The sequence below is a fragment of the Ochlerotatus camptorhynchus genome, unplaced genomic scaffold, assembly GCF_037179485.1.
Source record: "Ochlerotatus camptorhynchus isolate MF236.1 unplaced genomic scaffold, CSIRO-AGI_Acam_v1.1 ptg000118l, whole genome shotgun sequence".
In the NCBI taxonomy this organism is placed as follows: domain Eukaryota; kingdom Metazoa; phylum Arthropoda; class Insecta; order Diptera; family Culicidae; genus Ochlerotatus; species Ochlerotatus camptorhynchus.
Genome location: NW_027040608.1, coordinates 298922 through 320462, shown reverse-complemented (window position 1 = coordinate 320462; position 21541 = coordinate 298922). Strand labels below are relative to the sequence as shown.

The 21541-nt window shown below is 38.7% G+C and overlaps 2 protein-coding genes across 2 annotated transcripts in view; both read right to left on the bottom strand.

The window, feature by feature from the left end:
* The window catches only part of pasi1 (pasiflora 1), a 256430-nt gene that overhangs the window by 28758 nt on the left and 206131 nt on the right, over positions 1–21541 (bottom strand). The window lies entirely within an intron of this gene.
* On the bottom strand, positions 14685–18503 carry LOC135699840 (uncharacterized). Its single transcript, XM_065220193.1, has one exon. The coding sequence runs from the start codon at positions 18501–18503 to the stop codon at positions 14685–14687; it is 3819 nt and encodes a 1272-aa protein (XP_065076265.1).

Here is a 21541-nt window from a genome sequence, read left to right as displayed (position 1 = left end):
GTTGATGTAATCATCTGCTCCTAGGTTTCCTCTAGCTTTTGATTTGAGTCAGCTGATCTAATCCCCTGCCTAAGCGAAGCACGAATTGGCCCTCCGCAGCACACTTGATGTGGATTATGCATAAATGATTAATATTCGGCCAAGTATCAAGTATCGCATCGGTATCGTTACTGATTGGGATTTTGGTTCACTCGTTCCATGTGTGCTTTTTACTTTACGTCGGAGTACACGTGATGCACCATGATTCATAGTTGTATTATTCATTTTCTGCCTTCTCATCGCACTCAGAAGCATACAAAATTACGTATATGATCTAATTTCCACGTTACGCAATCGCTGCCATCGGTTCCAGGATTTTTTTTTCATCTTGATGAGCATTAAGATCGATCCCAGCTTCACTGACCGGGATTTTACATTCAATTATTCATCCCCTGACGAAAGTCATCCATTTCGAGGGTGATGCAAATTAGGGGTACTTTTTCAAATTTGAATTTTGCTCACATGCACGCACCAGGAGAAGAATCGTGCAAAAATCAAACCCTCGAAAAGGACACGATAGTTATTGATTTCGCTTAAAAATGGACCAAGTTCGAATAAATTCGATTTCCCTTTTCTCTCTCTCTCTCTCTCTCCCTCATCGGAATACAAAAGCACACATGCAAATTTGATTTCCCATGGTGACGGATCGTTGGGTGGTCGGTCGATGTCCCATCAACGGCACGCTTGCAAAGTGAAATTATGAGTTTCCATGCATAGGAATAATTACGATTTATGGTTTTCCTTCCGGAGGGTGCCGGTAAAAAGAAGAAGAAAGAGGGTATCAAATTGTTCTAAACTACTGACAAACAGCTGCGTTTATGTTGATACTGAGCATATTTTAGATGGAGAAACGATGTGTAGCTATTGATACTATTTAAGAAACACGCAAAAAATTGATAAAAATTCACTAACCTAAAATAAAAGTTGAAAGCTAGTATTACAATTAAAATGTCCAATCTTCTAAACTCAAAGCAAAATGACATTGCCTTCGATTTTAATTTAAAATTGACTTCTTTCATTTCCATAGCCTTCATCTTGATTTTTAATCAAAATCAATATTATATAATTACCTGCTACGCTTTTTGACACATAACTAACAAACTCAAAGCTCATCTTAAACCGGCATGGGACACATAGTGATTTTAGCCGACTTCGGCAATTTTTACCGAAAGCTCAACAGGTAAAATTTTAGCGGATCAATTTAATTATTTTAAAGCAACTTTAAAGCGAAATCTTTTTTTTTGTATCTTTATTAAAGAGACTTGTAGTCTTAGGCAAAAAACAAAATCTCAACAACAACTACAAGATTTGATCATTTGAATTTGAGTTCATTAAGGACGAACGAGTTTTGAAACTATGGTTGAGCACAATAGGCTTTATAATTAGGGTCAAACTTTTACCGAACAGTCAGCTGTTGAGATTTTGGTAAAACATTACCGAACACGATTATAAATTCAGAGAGTGTATTCGCACTTATTTAAATTTAAGTAATGACCCGATTTTGTCAGCCTTTCCATGCATCAGACTTCTTTTTTTTTCAATAATATCGCACAACCCTAATTCCAAATCATTCTCCATCAAATTCAATATGGATGTTTAAGCTATACTATAGTGCAATAATACTACTGAAAAGTGCATGGGTTTCCAAGAACATTAAAAAAGGCGACTGTCAACATCGGTTAATTATTGTAGTTCCAGTGCATCAAAATTGGGGAATTTTTTTATTTCGACTCTACTTTGAATGAAGATTCCAGATTTGCAATTATCTTAATATTCTTGAAGAGCTCAATTGGTGGAATCACTTATTTTAATTCAACATAAAAAACGAAATGGTGTGCCAATCGGCTTACCCCTTGGTAAGGGGAACGAACCACTCGCTCTTTTTGCCGATTTTTTGAAAACACTAATTTTCATTTTTTCATATACAAACCATTCAAATATTCAATGTAAGATCTTACAAAGGGTAGAGAAGGTGTTTTGATCAATGTTAATAAGACATACAATGTGAGGAGATGGGGGTGGTGACTGTAAAGTGTTTGCGTAATTATTGGATGACCCCCAATTACAGCTCAACATTAAACGATGAGTGATTTTAAGTGATGGTTAAAATTCGGATTTAGTGTGTGTATGATGTTTGAAACTTTTGAAATAGTCATGTGAATCACATGAAGTCTAAGTGTGTTCAGAAATTATTCATAGTCAGTATAAGATTCCTTTATGAAATGGATGTGTTTCTAAATTAGTGCAAATTTATATGCAAAACACATGATAGTGATGTGAGGATTTTGTTGAGAGTACGGACCACATTATTTATTCAGTGCGATCCATTAAGTACGTAGCGGGGTGAGGGGGTTTTCATTTCACGACGTACTTAACGGATGCTCCCAAAGAGCGTCCGTTTCTGTCTGTCACTTACAATTCTTTGACGGTGCCTTTGGAAGAAAATAATGTATAAAAAAATCAGATTCACTGAAATACCTAACAAATGAAACCCCAGATCCTTCCTAGTATCGAAATGTTTGGTCGAGGAGGTCTGTGACATGTTTCATTCCTTTTTTCAAAAGAAAGCACATGTGTGAAGCACATTCGAAAACTATTATGACCAACTAACCTGAGATATTTTAAACTTGCTTTAAAATTTTACATACAAAGCATTGAAAAAACGTAACGTGGGTAGATCGTGGTGCCACCGAATCCAAACTAAGGGAACAAGCTGTTTCAGTAATCAAAGGAACAGTCTTGCTTCTTGTTACGATTTATACCTAATAACTCGGTTTGCTCCGCGGAGGATGATATTTTAACAAGAAAAGATGGAAAGAGGAATCCAATTTTGTCTGGCAAAGGAACGAGCCTTTCGAGGGTACTATTAACCAACGACTCAATTTAGAGTCGATCTCATCGGTCGTGTATCATCAACCGCATAAATTGAAAACAAACTTGCAAGCAAACAATTTGCTCTTTTCCGATCAAGCAGCGTGTTGTGAGAGAATTTTTCATGACAATCTCCACAAGCAAAACTACCCTCAATGAAAGAGAAGCACGTAAGATTTCGTTTGGTGGGTGTTTCATAGATACTGTTTTTATTAAGGTTATTCTGCCAGAGTCATAGTAACCACGAAATACCCAAATGACTGACTTAACCAGAGTCCGGTCAAGACTTAGAAGTTCATTTTTAATCCTTGTCGGGTATTTTCATCACTGCAACCCAAGTTCAACTTTAATATTCTGGATTTGCCTTTACAATCTCCCAAATTTGTTCTTCAAGTATATCAAGCACATGCCTAGAGAACTTGCCATTTATCCAACAAAACCAAATAGACCCCTTTAAAAAATTTCCAGCAACTTTTCAAAATAAACCCAGAAAATTTCACATGCGGCGAACTTCAAAGACAAGCTCAGACGATGTTAAGCCAATTCGACCTTCAAGAAATGAGACTTGTCAGGATTGGGATTTCTGACTTAAGAAAATAGTCTATCCAAGAACGTTGTGAGAGAAGCTGTGATAGTTCGCCCTTACCTACATCGACGGTATTCAGTTACAGTAACCCCTCCATATATGTGGTGAGTGGTACCGTCCACCTTCAAATTCTCTTTCGGAACCGTTTGCTACACGGTTTCATACATTTTGTTCGGGAACTTCGATTGCGATTTTTGCATAGCTAGTTCTTCAGCGATATCATTCTCTGAAGAACAGCGAAAGAACTTTTTTTGAAAAAGAACTGTTCAACACTGCACTGATCTATTAGAGACTCCTCAATGATAATTATGAGCTCTTATACAGTGTTATAAAAGGGAAGGTTAACACCCCAAAAAAATTCGTTTTGATTTTTTTATAAATATTGGCAAAATATATTGAAAATCAAAACAATGTAAGTTTTTTTTTCGATTTTTGTAAAGGAAATTTTCCAAGAAACACCTTTTCCTATGTTATCAAGGCACAAAAATCGACAGGTGATCAAAATATTTCGATACCATTACGTCAAAAATCTGAATTGCTAAAACTTTGATCAGAAAACAGCGAGTTTTATAAAAAGTTATTGACGATTGTACTCGAAAAAATGCAACACTTTTTTTGTGTATATCTTTTTATTGCATCGGTACAAATTGATGAAATTTTGAGTAAAACTAGTTTAGAGTGCACTGTTTACATGTGCAAAATCTCGTCACAACTTGCAACTGGTTATCGAGATGGCTTCCAAGCAAGAAGTTCTTCGACAAAAAAATTATGGGAGCGGTCGTGGCAAATCCAGGCCAGTCCCACAGGTGGAATCGACAATTTGAGACCCAGACGACTCAGCGGCGAGCTGGCAGCGGAAGAAAAGCACAGACGGCCGACCCCGTGAACGCAAGGAAGGTCAGGGATTACTTCAAGCGCAATCCGAACCTTTAGATTCGGGACGTGACCAAGAAGGTCCATTCTTCCGTCTGGTTCGTCCAGCAGACAATGAAGCGGGCCGGACTTCATCTCTTCAAGGTAAGGAAGGCGCCTAACCGAACCGATAAACAGAATACGGCGGACAAAACCCACGCCAAGAAGCTGTACCGCGAGTGGTTGGTACAGCCGAAATGCATAGTAATGGACCACGAGACGTACATTTAAGCGGACGCCAAGCAGATCCCTGGCCTGGAGTTTTTCGTCGGCAAGTCCCGCCTGGATGTTCCAGAAGAAGATAAATTTTGGCAAGAAATACTTAGTGTGGCAGGCGATCTGTGGGTGCGGCAAATTCAGCAAGCCGTACATAACGACCGGTACCATCAACGGCCAAATATATAAAGAAGAATGCCTCCAAAAGCGCCTGCTGTCCTTCCTCCGGTCCCACGAAGGTGACACTCTGTATTGGCCGGATCTGGCTTCGTGCCATTACGGAATACCGGTGATGGAGTGGTACGAAGCCAACGATGTTGTTTTTGTGCCGAAGGAGGCAAATCCGCCAATACTTCGCCCAATAGAAGTAACAGTATAACCAATATTCTCCATGCTTTTGAGAATTGGTTTGCAGTTATGGCAAATCAGTTTCAGTATGTTTACATTAGGTTTGGCGTTTCAACTTTTTGTCCACTTCAATCATCTATTTTTCGACATTTTATTCATTATACCTTCCGTCTTCCGACCTCTTGTCCACGTTAGGAGCGGTTGATTATCGTCCTGGTGTCAGTGTGTAGATGTGCCTTAATAATTCTTCGGTGATAGGGGAGATTGGATAGTTGGTATAGGTTCCACAAGCCAGCTGTTAAATTATAGCATGAAAGTACATAAGCTGCTCTTCGGCCAAAAATAAGTTTTCCTGGTTAAAGATGGAAGTCTCGTGTGATTACAAAAATCCTAGTAGGATTCCATTCTATTAAGCATATGTTGTTGTTTATAAATTTATTTGATAAGGCTCAAACGAATTAACTTTACAGAGCCGAGGATTCTTGTGCACTATACAATACATCTTACAACTATAGTCAAAAGGTACAACACAATAAACACTTTATCTTCCGCTATCCAAAAAGTTTCCTCCTCCATCAGAACTGGAGCCGCTTCCAGTGCTTTCATTATATGACAGTTACGCCAACGAGGGTCAGAGCGCTTCCATTGCAGCAATGGACGCAAAACGTGGTCAGCACTCACACACTCATCACTAAACGGTTGCTTTCCAAAGTCGACGAAAGAACTGCTGATGAAGAACAAAGAGGAGGACCACACAATGGTTGCTGCCGAGAAAACAGACGATCGCGTGGCACACATCAAGAGTGGCCTGCTTCTGTCGACAACCGAGTGAACACTGTATTAAGCATTTATCTTACGTAATTTTTGTAATACTAGTCCTAAATAATTACAATGTACCTGCTGGCAAAATATAAGATTTCCGTATGGTATAACTTTGACCAGGAGAATAGAAAATCGATAGGGTTGACTAATAAGTCGTTATCCCGATAAATTCAGTGATTGTCCCAAGAACTGTGCAATCACAATCACCGACTCAAACATATTCTGTGATAACAGCTGGAAACAATGTAAATATGGAACGGACCAATCGGTAATAAAACTAGTGCCAAACTACCATGAACAAAACGTTGATAAGACCATTACGGGGCCCAGGTGGTTGGATTAAGTGCATCGTCAAGATTGATCCAAGAAGTATGGGACGCTTGAGAAATCGCTGACGACACGATCCGCTTTAATTGACATGGATTGAACAACATAAGACCATGAAAAGAAAAGAAATTGAAATTTATGATCAAAATTTGGTACAAGTTTATACCGGGAAACAGAATTCCACAGACGATATACAGATATACAGGAAAAATAATTGCTCAATATCAAGAACGCATTTTGTGGTTTTAGCTGTCAGAAACTTGCAAATCCATTTAATTAAAAATAACAATATATGTCAATGATAATCACCATAATTAAGGTTCTGAACAACTAAGGAAAACAATCTGCTTCCAGGAATGAGATGCCAGTAATTTTTTGTTACAACCTGTAAATTTCGAAGTCCAATTTTGAGCATTATCAACCTTTTGTTTGGTTGCGATTGAACAAAAACCTTATGCGTTCTGAAAACGACAGTTTGCATTCGAGCGGATGCAAAGCAGGGGACTTTTATTTTCTATTCTCCCATACCTATCAAAATTTCAATACCATGCGCATTTCAAAGCAACAACCGTTTGCAATTTCAAGCTTCTTCTTCTGAATAAAAAAAAACACATGCATAGAATCCGAAAAATAGGGACTCGAAAAACACATTAAAATATGTAACAATAAATCGAAATCAATATTCAATTTACTGCTACCGCTGTGTGTTGCATGTAGGATTCTTTTTTTTTCATCGCGTTTGATGAATATTTTCATTGTGAATAGGAAATCCATAAAATGGAAACGATAATGATTATAATGAACCCTCATTTATAGGAACGGATGACGAAGCCTGATTTCTAGGGACAGAAATACAGTTTCAAAAGAATGTAATTCTATTAAAATACAGTTGTCAAAAATGTTTTCAATGTTGGAGTTTCAAACTTTTGATATATTTTGGAACTTCTCTGAAAAAAAAAATTAAGTGCAATCGTACGACAAAGCACATATGGGTGGTCAAAATATGTGCTCCTAGATGAATTTAATCAAATTGATGACCGTTGACTGATGAGCAACCCTCCGACGACGTGGCACGTTTCACAAATTGCTACACGCTCGGCTGTTTGATGGTGGTCGTGCTCCCACTAATGATGGGCGGAAAGGGTGACAGATTTTCCAATCACAAAGCACTGTCTGTGAATTGGCCGCATATTTTGGTTTTGGTTCGGAGGAAGGGTTTGAACAGTAGTATGTACCCCCGAAAAATCGATGATGAAATAAAAACTTCAGTGATAATGAGTTCAAGATAGCGAACACCCTGCATTGAATGTATAAAATCGATAGAGATAAAGCGGTTGGTGCTACACACATGTAGAGTATGGAAGCGGATGGATTGAAAACCGAATTGAATGGCTTTAAGTGATTTATTGCGTCGGAGCATAGTTAACTATATATGTCATGGGTAGGACTGTATTATGACAAATATGGAGGGCAGTTATCAAAAAACGGAATACCATTCAAAATACTGAATGCTGGTTATTAAATGAATCAACAAATATTGCATTACAAAAAACATTTAAATTTTTTTTTGTTATTGTATTAATACTGTGCAAGTTGGAACAAAACTATAATTTTAATTTGAAGACCAAGATAAAAATAATAATTTTGTCACACGCATCGAGAAAATTTGTTAACTACATTATGAGAAATGAGAAAGGTATTATAAAAACAGGAAAGAAATAATGCAACTTTTTCAGAACAGTTGTTCATTTTTGAAAAGAAATCTTTTTTGCCTTATACTGCGATGTAGCATTTGATTCGTACAAATCCTGCACTAAAGGATGGAGCTTTTTATACTCAAATATATTTCCGAGGACATCTAGTCTTCTGCTTATCAAACGATGTTCAATGATGATAATTCCAAAAACTGGGACCTTCAAGCAACAACTCCTAACGAGTAAACGAAAGAGTTTTGATTAAAAAAAACCTTTAATATTAAGATGCTAAGGAAGCCGAAATCTGACGTGGTTCTACCGAATGTTTTAGGTGCACTTATCGGTGTATTTTTGATTGATTTACATTGGTACATTCATATTGAATTATATCGGAGCTATCTTTGGAATATTTAGGTATGAAACAAGCAGATAAGTCTTAATTCGGTTCGCTCCTAGCTGTAGAAGCAGCAGCAGTTGTTTGTCACGTTGTCGATCAGGAGATTCTTTCCTCACTACATTGACTCAATCTGAATAATAATAAATGCTTCTTATGTCAGACCAAGAGGTACTTGATAAATTTTTGCCCCAAAGAAGACCCGGAAGGACCCAGCAACACCAGAACGAAGGAAAGCAGCAGAACAACGGAAATCAAAGCAGCAGCAGTAAAAACGCTGGTGTAGCGTCTGAAAGTGCGTCGTAAGAGTAGCAATGCTTGAGGAAATTGTAGACTAAATGAATGCTATGACCCTAACGACTGAGGAGAGGAGCGAAGAACAAACGAGTTAAAACGAAAGTTAGAACCAGCAGCAGAAAAAGCTGGTCCACGTCCGTGTATGATGAGGTCTGTAAGAAGGCTCTGGAGTTATGTAAGATACATCAAAGTAGAGAGGAGGAGAAACAGAAGATTATGAAGGAAAATAGCGAGTTGTGAGCACGAGCCGGTAAAGCTGCCGCCCAGGGAGAATAACCTAAATTTATATGTATTCTTGAATATATTTATTTTTTATTTAATATATATATTTTAATTTGATCTTAATAGGTTCAATAAATGAATTGAAAAATTAACAATTAAGTCTCAATAACATTATCAATGGCAAAAGGGTAAATGTGCAACTTTCTGAAAATAGTCCCTAATCCATTGAATAACACTAATTTGTCAAACTCTGTATTCGGGTGCGATGCCACTAAGATTTATTTCTCTTCCCATGTTTTCTAGATAGAATAACATAGCGACAGAAACAGAAACTCTTTTTAAATGCTTCTGGTCAGTGCTTCCTTTAGAAAATCCGTCAGAAACTTCTTAAAGAAACTCGTCCCTACTACGAAAAAAAAACGTTTTCAGGAATAGAATAAATATGTAGAAAGCAAGAAAATATAAGCATCTACCTTTTTCCCATTACTTGGTAATGTTACCAAAACTGGACAGCTTGTAAAAAATTCAATCCCAATGCGTCCAAGGGATTGGCAGCACACTCTCAAATTCCAATGACGCTTTCTAGATGTAGGGATTTCGTCTACTTAAGCAACTTTGCATACTGAAAACAATGCTGGTGCGAAAACTTTGGTTAGTTAAGCAAGCTGAACTAAGCGCACCATGATTATTATTCAGTGCAGCTATGAAAAAGATGTTAATAAAACATTTTTTTTATAACAGTAATGACTAGTATGTAGATCATTGAACTGTCTTTCTAGATTTTCAAAAATGTTATTTTTGAGAAAAATTACTTTAAATTTTTTATGTAAAATGTTCTCAGTGTAGAAATGATTTATTTTTTATGTTGAAATTTTCTAGAACTCATTATTAGACCAAATTTTTGCAGTGCTTATCATTTTTACGAAGTGCATTTAATTTTTTTTAAACAGCCTTTTTCAATGATGTACAAAGTTGCGAACACAATAAAGTTGAAAAAGTATATAATTTTTTTTTTTCAGTATAAGTACCCATCATGCAATGTATGGACTACTTGTAGATAACTGAGCTGCTTTTCATACACAAAATTTCATAATTTTCATAAATAATGTCATTGAGAATTTGTCAAATCAATTGATTTTTTTTCAGTGTAGGAATTGAATTTTATGCCTATATATATTTATATATTTTAAAAAAGAAAATACAATTGTCTGCAATTCACTCTTGGACAAGACCAAGATCATTTTTGAGTTATATTTTTTTTTATAAAACAATTGTAAAAAAGAATCAGCCCTTTTCAAATGGAAGTATTTTTTTTAAAGAAAGCAAGTCTGCAAAGTTGACGAAATCTTTACATCCACAGAGTTTGATTGGAATCTGATAAGGTGCTGCCAAGTATTGGTCGATTTGGTGTGAAATTATTCTTGATTTAAACCCGAATATCTCACATATACCTTAATAAACCTCCAATATAAGATGAGACAAGTGCTTGGCAGCACCTGATCATTCGGTAATTGTTGCAAACAATTTGGTGCAGGAGTTGTTGAAAAAGACGGAAATCCCATTCAATGGTTTTTTTTTCCTTGATTTTTTTTCCGTCGATCTTGTCTTCCGTGCTGAGCACCAATACTACCGACGCCAGGGAGGCAGCCCCACACCTGGACCCTACCTATCGACCCATCAACTCATGAACCGGGGACCAACGGCTTTACTTCCCTTCCGAAGGAAAGCGTGATCAGAGTTGTTATGCCTCAGAAAATCCCGGCGGCGCCGACTGGGATTGAACCCAGGCCTGCTGGGGTGAGAGGTAATCACGCCTACTACTACACTACCGGCGCCGCTATCCTTTGAAGCGATATTCGCAGCCAAATTTTTCAAACCTGATCCATAGGTGATTCGTGGTATGCAACTGTTGCTCAAACAAATGATCATAGGCAACATTATGATTCAAGTTCATTGGCCAATCGCTTCATCATTTAGGCCATTCCGCATTCACTGCCAGACGCAGCTCTGATTATGTGCATCAGCCTAGTGTCGTGTGATCGGAGATGTGAAGAACGTGAGATCCTAGCAATCCTCAGCCTCGAGTCCAAACCATTTCCTGTGAGCAAGAGTACACAAAAAAGCATAAAACATAGACCCATTGAATGGAACGCGCGACGCCGACGCCGACGACGACGACGATAACAACAATGATGATGATGACGGTCGGTGGCGGCAATGCGGTGTTAAACGTTTTGCCGTCGCTGCCGCTACAATCCCCAAGCATAGTCTGAAACGGAAAGGACGCCGTCTTCAAGCAAAATCGTGGCGTGGCCAAGAGGAAAGCTAGTAGTAGCAGCAAGCACCGGTTGTAAGGGTATGGAAACCATCGACGATAATGACGACAGCGACGACGACGATGATGCTATCGATGATTGTTTGCATGGTCGCAGCGAAAGGCTCTCCCTACTCTGTCGCTGTTGTTGTTGCTACTGCTGCTGCTGCTGCTATCACATCGGATCTGTTGGTTGGGTGGGAAGTGGCAGGGAGAAGAGATCCAAATGGGAAGAGAAGCAACGTGAGACGCAGATTATGGCGAAGAAATCTGTTTTGCATACTTGATTTAATTAAATCATTTGTAGCAGCAGATAATCGCTTCATTTTATGACACTAACATTTTGGAGATTTTCACACCCACCGACGACGCCTCCCACTTATGCTTGTGCTCTGTTGCGCCCGTTTTCAGCACAGTTTGCATGCGAATGAGGTGTTGAATGGAAACCGTGCCCAGCTGTTAGTTGTTTTGCTGCGTGCATGAAGAAAGGAAAATGTTATGAACTGTGAGACGTTATGATATAGTGAATCTGCATAATTAAGAACAGCCTAATGGAGCAACACGGTGTTTAAAGATACCAAGATACATGAAATTTGATTCGACTTAAATGTGTAGTCATTTATGACGGATTGACGCTTTGCTGCATTGAGCTCGTGTCTACTTCAAAGTTTGAAATCCAAATCAATCCTCAATGAAGGCCCTCTTCTCGACAGTCATCTAGAAAGCCACCACCAACATACCTTCCACTTTGACAAATGTTAGCAGAAGTCATCGTTTCGGTCGGTAATTGCTAGATCAAGATTACGCTGCGTGAGCAAATGGTTTCGTCTTAGCGCGGCCGTCCGCCATGTGGTGTGAGCATGAAAAGTATCCTTTCGACACATTACAAGCCGTTGAAATCACGCAACCATTGAGCAACTGAGGCCAACCCCCTCGACACCTGGCGGTCCACACCCCCAGATAGAAGGAGCACACTCTTTTCCAATTTTATAGAGAGTGAGAGAGAGAAATAGGAACGGTGAGCTAAACGAAAGTACCCTCAGTATTTGATGGCATAACTTCCTTTTACATTCGTAAATTATACGCCGGAATAATGAATGGGAGACGACAGATAGAACCCCGCCGCGATGCAATGACAGTTGGAACAATTCGCTAACGCGGTTCTAATTATGGTAATATGCTTCTGAGGCCGGATGTCATCGATGACGGGTTATCTTCAACTGATGATTCAGTCAAGACGTAGATGTAGGTGTCTTCTCAGTAGTCGTTTCGTTTAGGATGTTCAATCAAGCGCCAGAGATTGAATCTATGTAGTACTGATCCATTTGTTCTTGTTTGATTTGGTTTGTTTCTATGATCTCCTATTTTTGTGATGGTGTTCTGAATGAAACATATCTATACTCCATTGTATTTTTCCAGAGTTCACTTCTGCTTGTATTTTTTATTAACAACTTCTTCTCTGCTGTCAGTATTTAATTATAACACTTCATATATCACCCGAATTGAATACATTACAAATATATGAAATATTAATAATTAAAGGAAATCAACTAACGAGGTTTCGGTTCACTTCTATCTCATTTGTTTCCTCTATCGGTGAGTGTAACTCGATTACTCTCACAGTAGCAGCAGTTTTATTGATTCTTTTCATTCTCTTCTTATCTTGTCAGCAATTGCTAAAAGGCACACAGCGTTTTACAGTTTTATATTGTTCGATAGCAATCGCCGATTTCACTTCTCGCCTAGTTCCGAGGTATCGATTCTCCGAAGAGTCACGTGTTCTGATTTTCGTTTTATGTTTGGGTCTTTCCGTGTGATTAATCGCTTTGCGATACCTTTCGAGGAGTCTCCAGTCACTATTGCCTCGGTCATGTGCATAGGATTTGACTTTGTTTCAATTTGCTTGTCATGCTGCAAGTGTTAATTCTACGAATAACGGCGGAAGCAATAGAATTCAACAAAACTTGGTTTCCTTGTCTTGATCAAATGTTTGCTCAATGATTTTGACTAGCAATGTTCTAAGGACTAGAAATGACAATATGAAATAAAAATATTATCTTCTCGTTCGTAGCTATGTACAACTCTATTCTACAGAAGCATTCATAGTTCTTCTGTTTTGATTGAACTGGTAACTTTCCGTTTTGTGTTTTGTGTCATAGTTGCAATATTATGGTTAGTGAAATACAAGTCTACATCTATATGGTGGCAATAGAATGCCAGTTCTTAAAGTTTGTTAATCACGACTAGTTTTTTTTGTATTATTACGTACCGAAGGATTTCACATTCCATTTATTGTAAAATAAATCCAATATTTTCCGTTTTGATCGGCTTGAGGTATTTCTTTACTTTGTGTTGATTAAAATACTGCATATGCTTGCATCTGTGGATTCCGTGTGTTCTATAAAATTGTACTTTAGGCATCGTTTTTGTTTTCATTGGTAACCAAGGATAAGTTAACAGTAATATCCAAATTTGACTAGTTTTGTGGGATGGTTTACATCCCGTGTTATATTAATTACGTTTGTCTGCTTGTACTTTTATTACCCTGAGTTTTGATTTGGTTCCTTTTGATTCAGTGTAGTTGACACGAAAATTTTCATTTATGTATCGTTAGTGCCCCGTTGAGCAAAACTCATCAATTACTGGCGAAAGCAGATAATCAAAGCATGGTAACTAAACTCATTCTACCGGTTGGTTAAGTCTTTCATGGCTCAGACTTACATGCAAGCATTACACAATTTGTGATCAGCTCAAGTGTCAGTGGTAAATATCCTTAAAAAATCTATCATGCCTGAAGAGATACTTTCTTTTCTGTTAGTTTTACTCATAATAGGAACTTTGTTAGAACATCACCAAGAATTTCTTCTCTTGTCAATCCCTTATTCTTAGTATGCTATGTCATCTAGATTTTATTACTATTATTATATTCTACGCCAATTTACCTCAATTTACTACATCAAGCAATATTTCGATTATACTGTAGCGCGAATTGATAGTCAAAACCGAGGCTGCTTTTATTTCAATCAGAAAATTCAATTTTCAAGAATATAAATCTGTGGAATGTTTATCAACGAATGTGGAGTCAAAATAAAATAGATTGTTAAAAGTTTGTTAATTGGATGTGCTCTCAAACTAAAGACACCCATGAAGGTGTACGCTAATTCTCATTTCGGTACGTGCAATTTTTCACTCTCTTCGTCCACATGCAATTTGCAATTATATTGTAACCGATGGGTTTGCCTGCTCTCGCCACATTTGCACAGAATCCTTCTTACTTACATTTCTTCTGTCGATCCTCCTATGCTTCTCAATAGACACTACACAACGATACGTCTACAGTAATCAAATATTTATACATTTTGATTTTCTTCTCCTTACGGTTAGGTTTCTTCTTCTAAGTAGGATTAATGTGTTCTTTTCTTTTTCGTGTTATTCACCCGGCATTTCCCGTGGCGATAAATGTATGTACGTATTTGCGGATTTTGTCTTCTTGTTCTCGTATCTTTACCTACCACTAAGCATTATTTTAGAACCGAGCTCCTGCAGATGCTCCTCGGTTCTTTCAATTCTCCCTGAGAGTAATGAGAACTGAAAAACGGCGAACAAAAGCCATTATGCTGCCATTATTCGAGAATCCTTTCCCTAGGCAGGGCTAAGCGTGAACGATATTGTCATCGGAGAAAGGATACGCTCCTTAACAGGTAGGAAAACAACAGCTGGTACAAACCTGTTTGCCAATGGGTGTGCCTCTCCAGCCTTGCTAGAGGAGCTAGAAGCAGCTGATTCCTCAATCAGGAACGACTGCATCAGTAGTGGTCCACTCTGCTGGGGTAGGGCATAAACGGCCGGTCGTTGGGTGAGATTGGCCATTTCCGACAGTATGGTGTTTGGTTCGGATTTGGGTGAGGTGGATTTTGGTGATTCCTGGATACGGGGCGATTCCCGTGTCGGAGATTGCTGCGATGGTGGTTCCTGCTGTAGAGAAGAGCTCTGCATTGCATCCTGTGACATCGAGGGTACCGGAGTTGAAGCCGGTGTCAGTGATGGAGTCTCCGATGTTGAAACCGATGTTGGCAGTGAAAAGCAATCCTTATCTTTGGCTAAAGAAACGGCCAATTCCGATTTGATGGTTGGCAAATGCAACGGAGGTAGTTGAATTTGATGTTTCTCCTCTTCCTGCAGCAGCTGCTGCTGTACGATACTCAAACTGGTGTGTGTTCTCTCGTGGATGAATAGCAATGGAAGTAATGGAGTTGCAAACGGGCAGTACGAACATTGGTAACCCTTTGGCCCGAGGTTGGAGTTGGTAGGATCTGCACCAAATAGTCCAGTGAATGGATTTTTCATCAAAAATTTTGCATCTGGAGAATTGAAGCCGAAAGCAACCTTGGGATTGAATTTCTGCTCAGCAGAATTCACGTTCATACCACCATTCGGAATCTTCAGCGAAGGGCTATTAGACTTACTTCCCCCTCCCAGCTTGTGTTCGATCTCGCGAAGCTTGTCAACTCCCATTTTTCCATGATCACTGAGCAAATGTGCCCTCAGCCACTTAGCACTGCGGAATCTTCGGCTGCACAAAGGGCACACCTCAGTAAAATGTGAATAGTATCGGTTGCTTACGTCCGTTATCTCCCCTGGTTTCAGCACACTATCAACGGAAAATTGGGACTCTGAATTCTCAGTCGGTTCACCATTGTTTCTAGGCTGTGGCAGAGGAGCACCTTCCTCCACAATTCCATGCGTGTTATGTTTATGAACACGTAGAAAGTACTTACTGCACAGCTCTTTATTACAAATATTGCACACGACTCCACCGATTTGAGCACCATTTTCAATTTCGATGCCGTGCATTCTTTGCATGTGAGTTTTCATGAAATACTTGTTGCACAATTCTTTGTTACAAATTTCGCAATAACTGCTGGTCGGTGTCATCGAAAATGTGGGCTTCCTCTCGGCGTAACTCGGCCCGGATGGCATATTTATACTGGCTGAAGTCGTTGGTCGATCCGGCGTTACGAAACCTTCCCTTTTCGGGCTGCCATTCTGAGATCCATGCACTTCCATCAAGTGTTGCTTCAACATGAACGCGTTGGAAAACTCCTTGTCGCACTGCTTGCACATTTCAAACTCATTTGGTGATGTTGGCATAGGGGCTATATTTACTGGTGACTTGAGTCCATTGTTGTTTTCGTTCATATTGTTATGCTCCTGAATCATGTGGGTATGTAGCAAGTACTGATTCTCCATCTCCTTTCCGCATATACCGCAGGACATTTTTCGTTGATTATTCAAATCACTCAGCTGCATGATCATCGACTGTAGCTTCTGCAAGTCCACACTAATAGGTTCGCCATCTTGATCGACACATGCTGATCCTTCCTTATCGCCAAGTTCCTCCCCTGGCTCATCATCTCCACCTTTGGTATCGACATTCTTCAGTAGTTCTTCCTTCAACGCAGTTGCTTTCAACAGGTCTTCATCGCGCACCCGTTCACTGAGTTTCTTTAACGGCGGTGGAAGTCCAGGATTCTCCGCACCTCCCACAATCAGATTTAAGGGGCTTGTCTGAACGAAATTCCAAGGACTGCGATCCTCCTTCACCTCATCCGGTGGCATGAATATTCCATGCCTCTTCAACTTGTGGGTACGCAGAAAGTACTTGTTGCAGTATTCCTTACAGCATATCTCACAAAATGCTTCCGGATTGATCACTCCCAACCGCTTCAATTTATCAACGGAAAAGTTCGCTTCACGAGCGGCTTGAATCGAGAGAGGAGACAGCTTACGTGGTTGCGGAGTGAAGGACGCATCCTCTTGCTCCACTGAGTAATCCTCACGAAATCCATCCGGAAGACGGAATTGCATCGCAGTTGGAGTCATACGTTCAGCATTGGATGGTGATGGAGCCTCCAAGCTAAGATCTGATCCTTGCTGAAGTTGCTGCTGCTGATGATGTTGTTGGGTGTTGGAGAGATCGTGAGCTTTACTGCGATGTTTGCGCATCGCACTAAGAGTGCTGAACTTTTTGAAACAGATATCACAAAACACTGTCGGTTGAATTGAATTCATTGGCAGCTGAGGGGACACAGCTGGACGCATCGGAGGAGGTTGTTGCGGAGATGTGCCTTCCGAATTGGTTGGCTGATTTTGGGCTGCCTTGTCCTGCTGCTCCTGAAGGGCTGCTTGCTGCTGTTGTTGTTGTTGTTGTTGTTGTTGCTGTTGATGCTGCTGCTGCTGCTGCTGTTGATGTTGTAGTTGGAACACTTGTGAGAGCTGATGAAGAGGATTAAACGAGCCAACGTTCGGTAGAGAATCGTTACTGCCGCTTTGCGGTTCGTAGATTCCGTGTTTGTTGGCCTTGTGCGTCTTCAGGAAGTATTTGTTGCAGAATTCCTTATTGCAGAGACCGCAAAAGGCTTCCGGGTTGAAGATTCTTAACGGTGGTACATTAGGCCGGTTTGAGCTATCAGTCGATCCGTAAGACGATGCTGATGGCATTCCAAGTAACGGAAGCTGAGGCATATAGCCGGATGCGGAAAGTGCCGCAGCAGCTTCTGGTGAAAATGGAAATGGCAAACCTGGTATGGATAACCAATCGTCCGCTTTGGAAACGTTCGTCGATGAGCAACGAATTTCACCATCCCAGTCAGAGTCGTGGAGCAATTCTTTCTTAAAGTTCAACTCAGAACATACCCGCATCTGATCGCTGTTCTGGTCTTCATCTGTTGGTTTGCTTTTACTATCGTCAGATTTTTCAGTAAATTTATTATATTCGTCATTATTGTTTTTCATAGCTTCATTGTCATAATCGGGACTCTTACGATCATTTTCGTTTTGATCTTTCATAGATTCATTTGAGTTTGCTTCGCTCCCGTCTTTACGCTCCGTTTTAACATTTTCCAATTCTTTCGTGATTTGTGGCATATCAAATAAACTTTCCCGACTTTTGATGGAAATTAATGGATTAGACCCATTTTGAAGTCGTTCTTCAGCGGCAGATTCATCCAGTTGATCGTCCAGCTGCTGTTGCAGCAGGTGCTGCTTTTGTAATTGACTCAGATTGGACAAAAATATTTTCTGGAAGTTACTCTGCTGTTCTGCGAAAGCATTCGCAATTGATTCAATGGCAGTTGTTTCAGCATCTTCGTTTTCATCCATTACTTCAGTGTTGCCAGCAGTAATGGATGTATTTTCTTCCGTACCATTTGCTGAAATACGGCTTGGCATGGGCTGTTTACGGCGCTTCTTCGATAGATCCGGGATGCTGTCTGAACTGAGCTGGGTGGCAGTATTGATGGCCTGTGGGGAGTTAAGAAAGGCCGAAGCCAGTGACCGTTTCGTTGCCTTCATAGTGGAGTTATTTGAACTGTTTGTATGCGATGAGTTGGAAGTGTCACTCATAGCCGCTTCTTCGCTACTGAAATCCGGTGGTGGTGTTGCGTAGACAGAGGCTGCCATTTTTATTGTGTTCTGTAATTTAAAGAGAAAAGATAACAAAATACAATTTAGAAGAAAGGTAAACACATTTTTTTGACAACATAGCGAAACGATATTGCAACCCAATCTACAAAAGTCATCGAATTACTTCGGCAACGAAGCCTTCACCGTGTAGATTACAACGAAACCGAACCATAAAAATTTCATCGAATTTGAAGGTTGCCATTATCGATCGCTTCCGTCCTATCCTGATGGCTGCCAAACTGCAAAGTGCTTAATTTAATTAAAAACACCAAATAAAGCTCCACCGAAGGACGACTCCAGTTGGTGAATAAAAATATTTTATTTTGGGCATTTTCCTTTCTTCAAGGCTTATATTTTTATGGCCGCTCCTATTCCATTTCAACTCGGGTACCAATAAAATACACCTAAGGTATATATCCAGGAGTGGCAGGGAAAGAGAGGGTGACAACCAGCGGAAAGATAAACATTTTTCGATTTTTATTTCATTTTTTCGGCATAGATAAAAATACGTCCACATATTTCGTTAGTAGCTATCGAAACTGGCACTTAGCCATTGCTGACGCCATACGCTTACCCATACATATAACAACCGACAGCGCATTATCGTTTCAGGACGATTAGTCAATTGCCACACGTCGCCGTGACGGTGCTTCCTGTGCGAGGTGACATGTTTCACTGAACATGGTTGCCCGCCTTTTATTTAATTATTGTCATAAATATTTGAAACACCCCGATGGCATTTGGCTCTCAATCGGACGCGTCGAACGCTGCCAACTACACCTCACGAATCGTCAATAATTACCGGATGTTTGAACTTTGAAGCCTGAAGACAGGCTAACCCCTTTCATTTCACGTTATTCCAGGTGAAATCTACATTATCTAAATAGAGTACTTTCACACATGCGACCAGTTCGTGGCAGTATAATTATCATTACCACGCTGTGTTGCTCCATAAATCAAAACCTTCACAGAGAACTGCAGAGTAAAAAAAACTCATAAAGCATCTAAAACGAAACTTTTCCTGCTCTTGCCTTCTTTAATGTCCATACGCGATTTTTAGGGAAAATTATTTTACAATCAGCACAAAAAAAAAACTGTTTGGATCAGAAATATCATGAATGAATGGTTCGGCATACAGAAATTTGGACGAATGAACGAATTGCCGAAAAATGCTATCATCAGATCAGTTGTATTGGTTGCAACATTTCAACAAATAAATTAAATTACTTTTAATCTAATAAAAATCAAAAAAAAATAATAATTTCTCCGTATTTATGGCATGAACAGTTCATTCTAATATTGATTGTTTTTGAGATTTCAATTTAGGTTGTTTTAGTGCAATTACATCATTTTTAAGATGGCAAAAAACCCAAATATCTCGGTCCAGAAATGAGAAAAACTATATATTTCGTGGCAATATTTGAACTCACAAAAATCATAATAATCATAAAATGTTCATCATGTATGCAACAATTTACCATAATAACCTAAAAATTGAGAGTTTCTTATAACGTTCAGCCAAAATCATATGATATGTCAAATTTGTCTCAAATTATGATTTTATTTCAAAGCTCTAGTTCTAAATGATTTTGATACTGCTCAAATTATATGATCGACTTAGACAAGTATTATTTATGTGGTCTAATACCAGCCATATAAACACAAATAAACCATCGACATTACGGTTTGGTGTCAATTTTATTGTCTTACAAAGTTCGAGAGCCAGTAAATATAAATTTAATTTATTGAAAAAGTGGTTCAGTAATCCAAAAACCACATTTTAAACGGTTACATAATGTCGCACTGTAGCACTGTAGTTTTTCAATTTATTTATGAAAAAGGCGGAATTCAAATTTAAGCATTTCCATTTCGTGCACTAGGAAAGTTAGTTTGAGTGATGGTAAGGAAAAACCCGGTCACAATTTAGTTTTTTTTCGAAACAAGGAGCATTTTAACATGCCCCACATTCAAAATGAGAACATGAAGTGGTGAACGTCCCATTCTCATTAATAAAAATCAGTTCAATGGGATGTAGGACAGCCAGCAAAAAGCGAAGTACCCATAAAAAAACTTCCGTATGAAATACAATAGAATGTACTGTTTTTACAACCGAAAAGCAAGGTATAGAAAATCAGGGACAGTAAAAAATCATTTTGTATTTCACGAACAAATTGACTCAATATACAATTTAGCTGTTTAACAGCTAAATAAACCTGATATTAACTGCATAAAAAACATTTGCGAGCATTATCTGTTCTGCAGCTGAAATTGATGGTTGAGAAGTTCTATCCGATATATTGCAATATATTTTTATTGTTCAAAATTATGCAAACACATAAATGTATTGCAAACCTACAGAGACAATTAATGGTGGTTTTACCAACACATTATAATAGGGTTAATTGTCAACACTAGAATGTATTGTATTTTATAGATATTTCTTTGTTATTTCATGGTTATATTTCTTGATGGACTGCACTTCTCACCGAGCTACTGAGGGAATACCTGTACTCCCACAATGGGTTGAATAAGTCCACGAAAGTTTAGTTTTATGCATGTCTTAGGAGAAAATAGATGAGAAATTTCACCGTAAAACTGCTGTAATATGTGTGTTTCAACTTGCAATACAAATACAGGATACAAATGAAGGTTGTTGCGTTTTTATTTTAAATTCAATATTTTCCATGATAGCACACGCTTTAACGAAACTTTTTATGCTAAAACATCTAAAATCTAATAAAAGATCTAATCTAAAATAATAAATAAAATTATTTTGATACAGGCCTTGGGTTGAATATTAAGTTTTAGACTGAAATTTGTGTAAGTGACCTAAAACCAAGCAAAATAAAACTACACACTTAAAAATAACTAATTTTACACGTAACTGGATCCATCTTTGACATAAAAGATGAGATGTAAACAAACATGTCATGTAATATTAAGTTCTCCGAGACTGAAAAGATCGTTGCTCAACGAAAAGTACGTTTGATTGAGCTATATTTCACGTCGGAAAAGACTCAAATTTATGTCAAAAT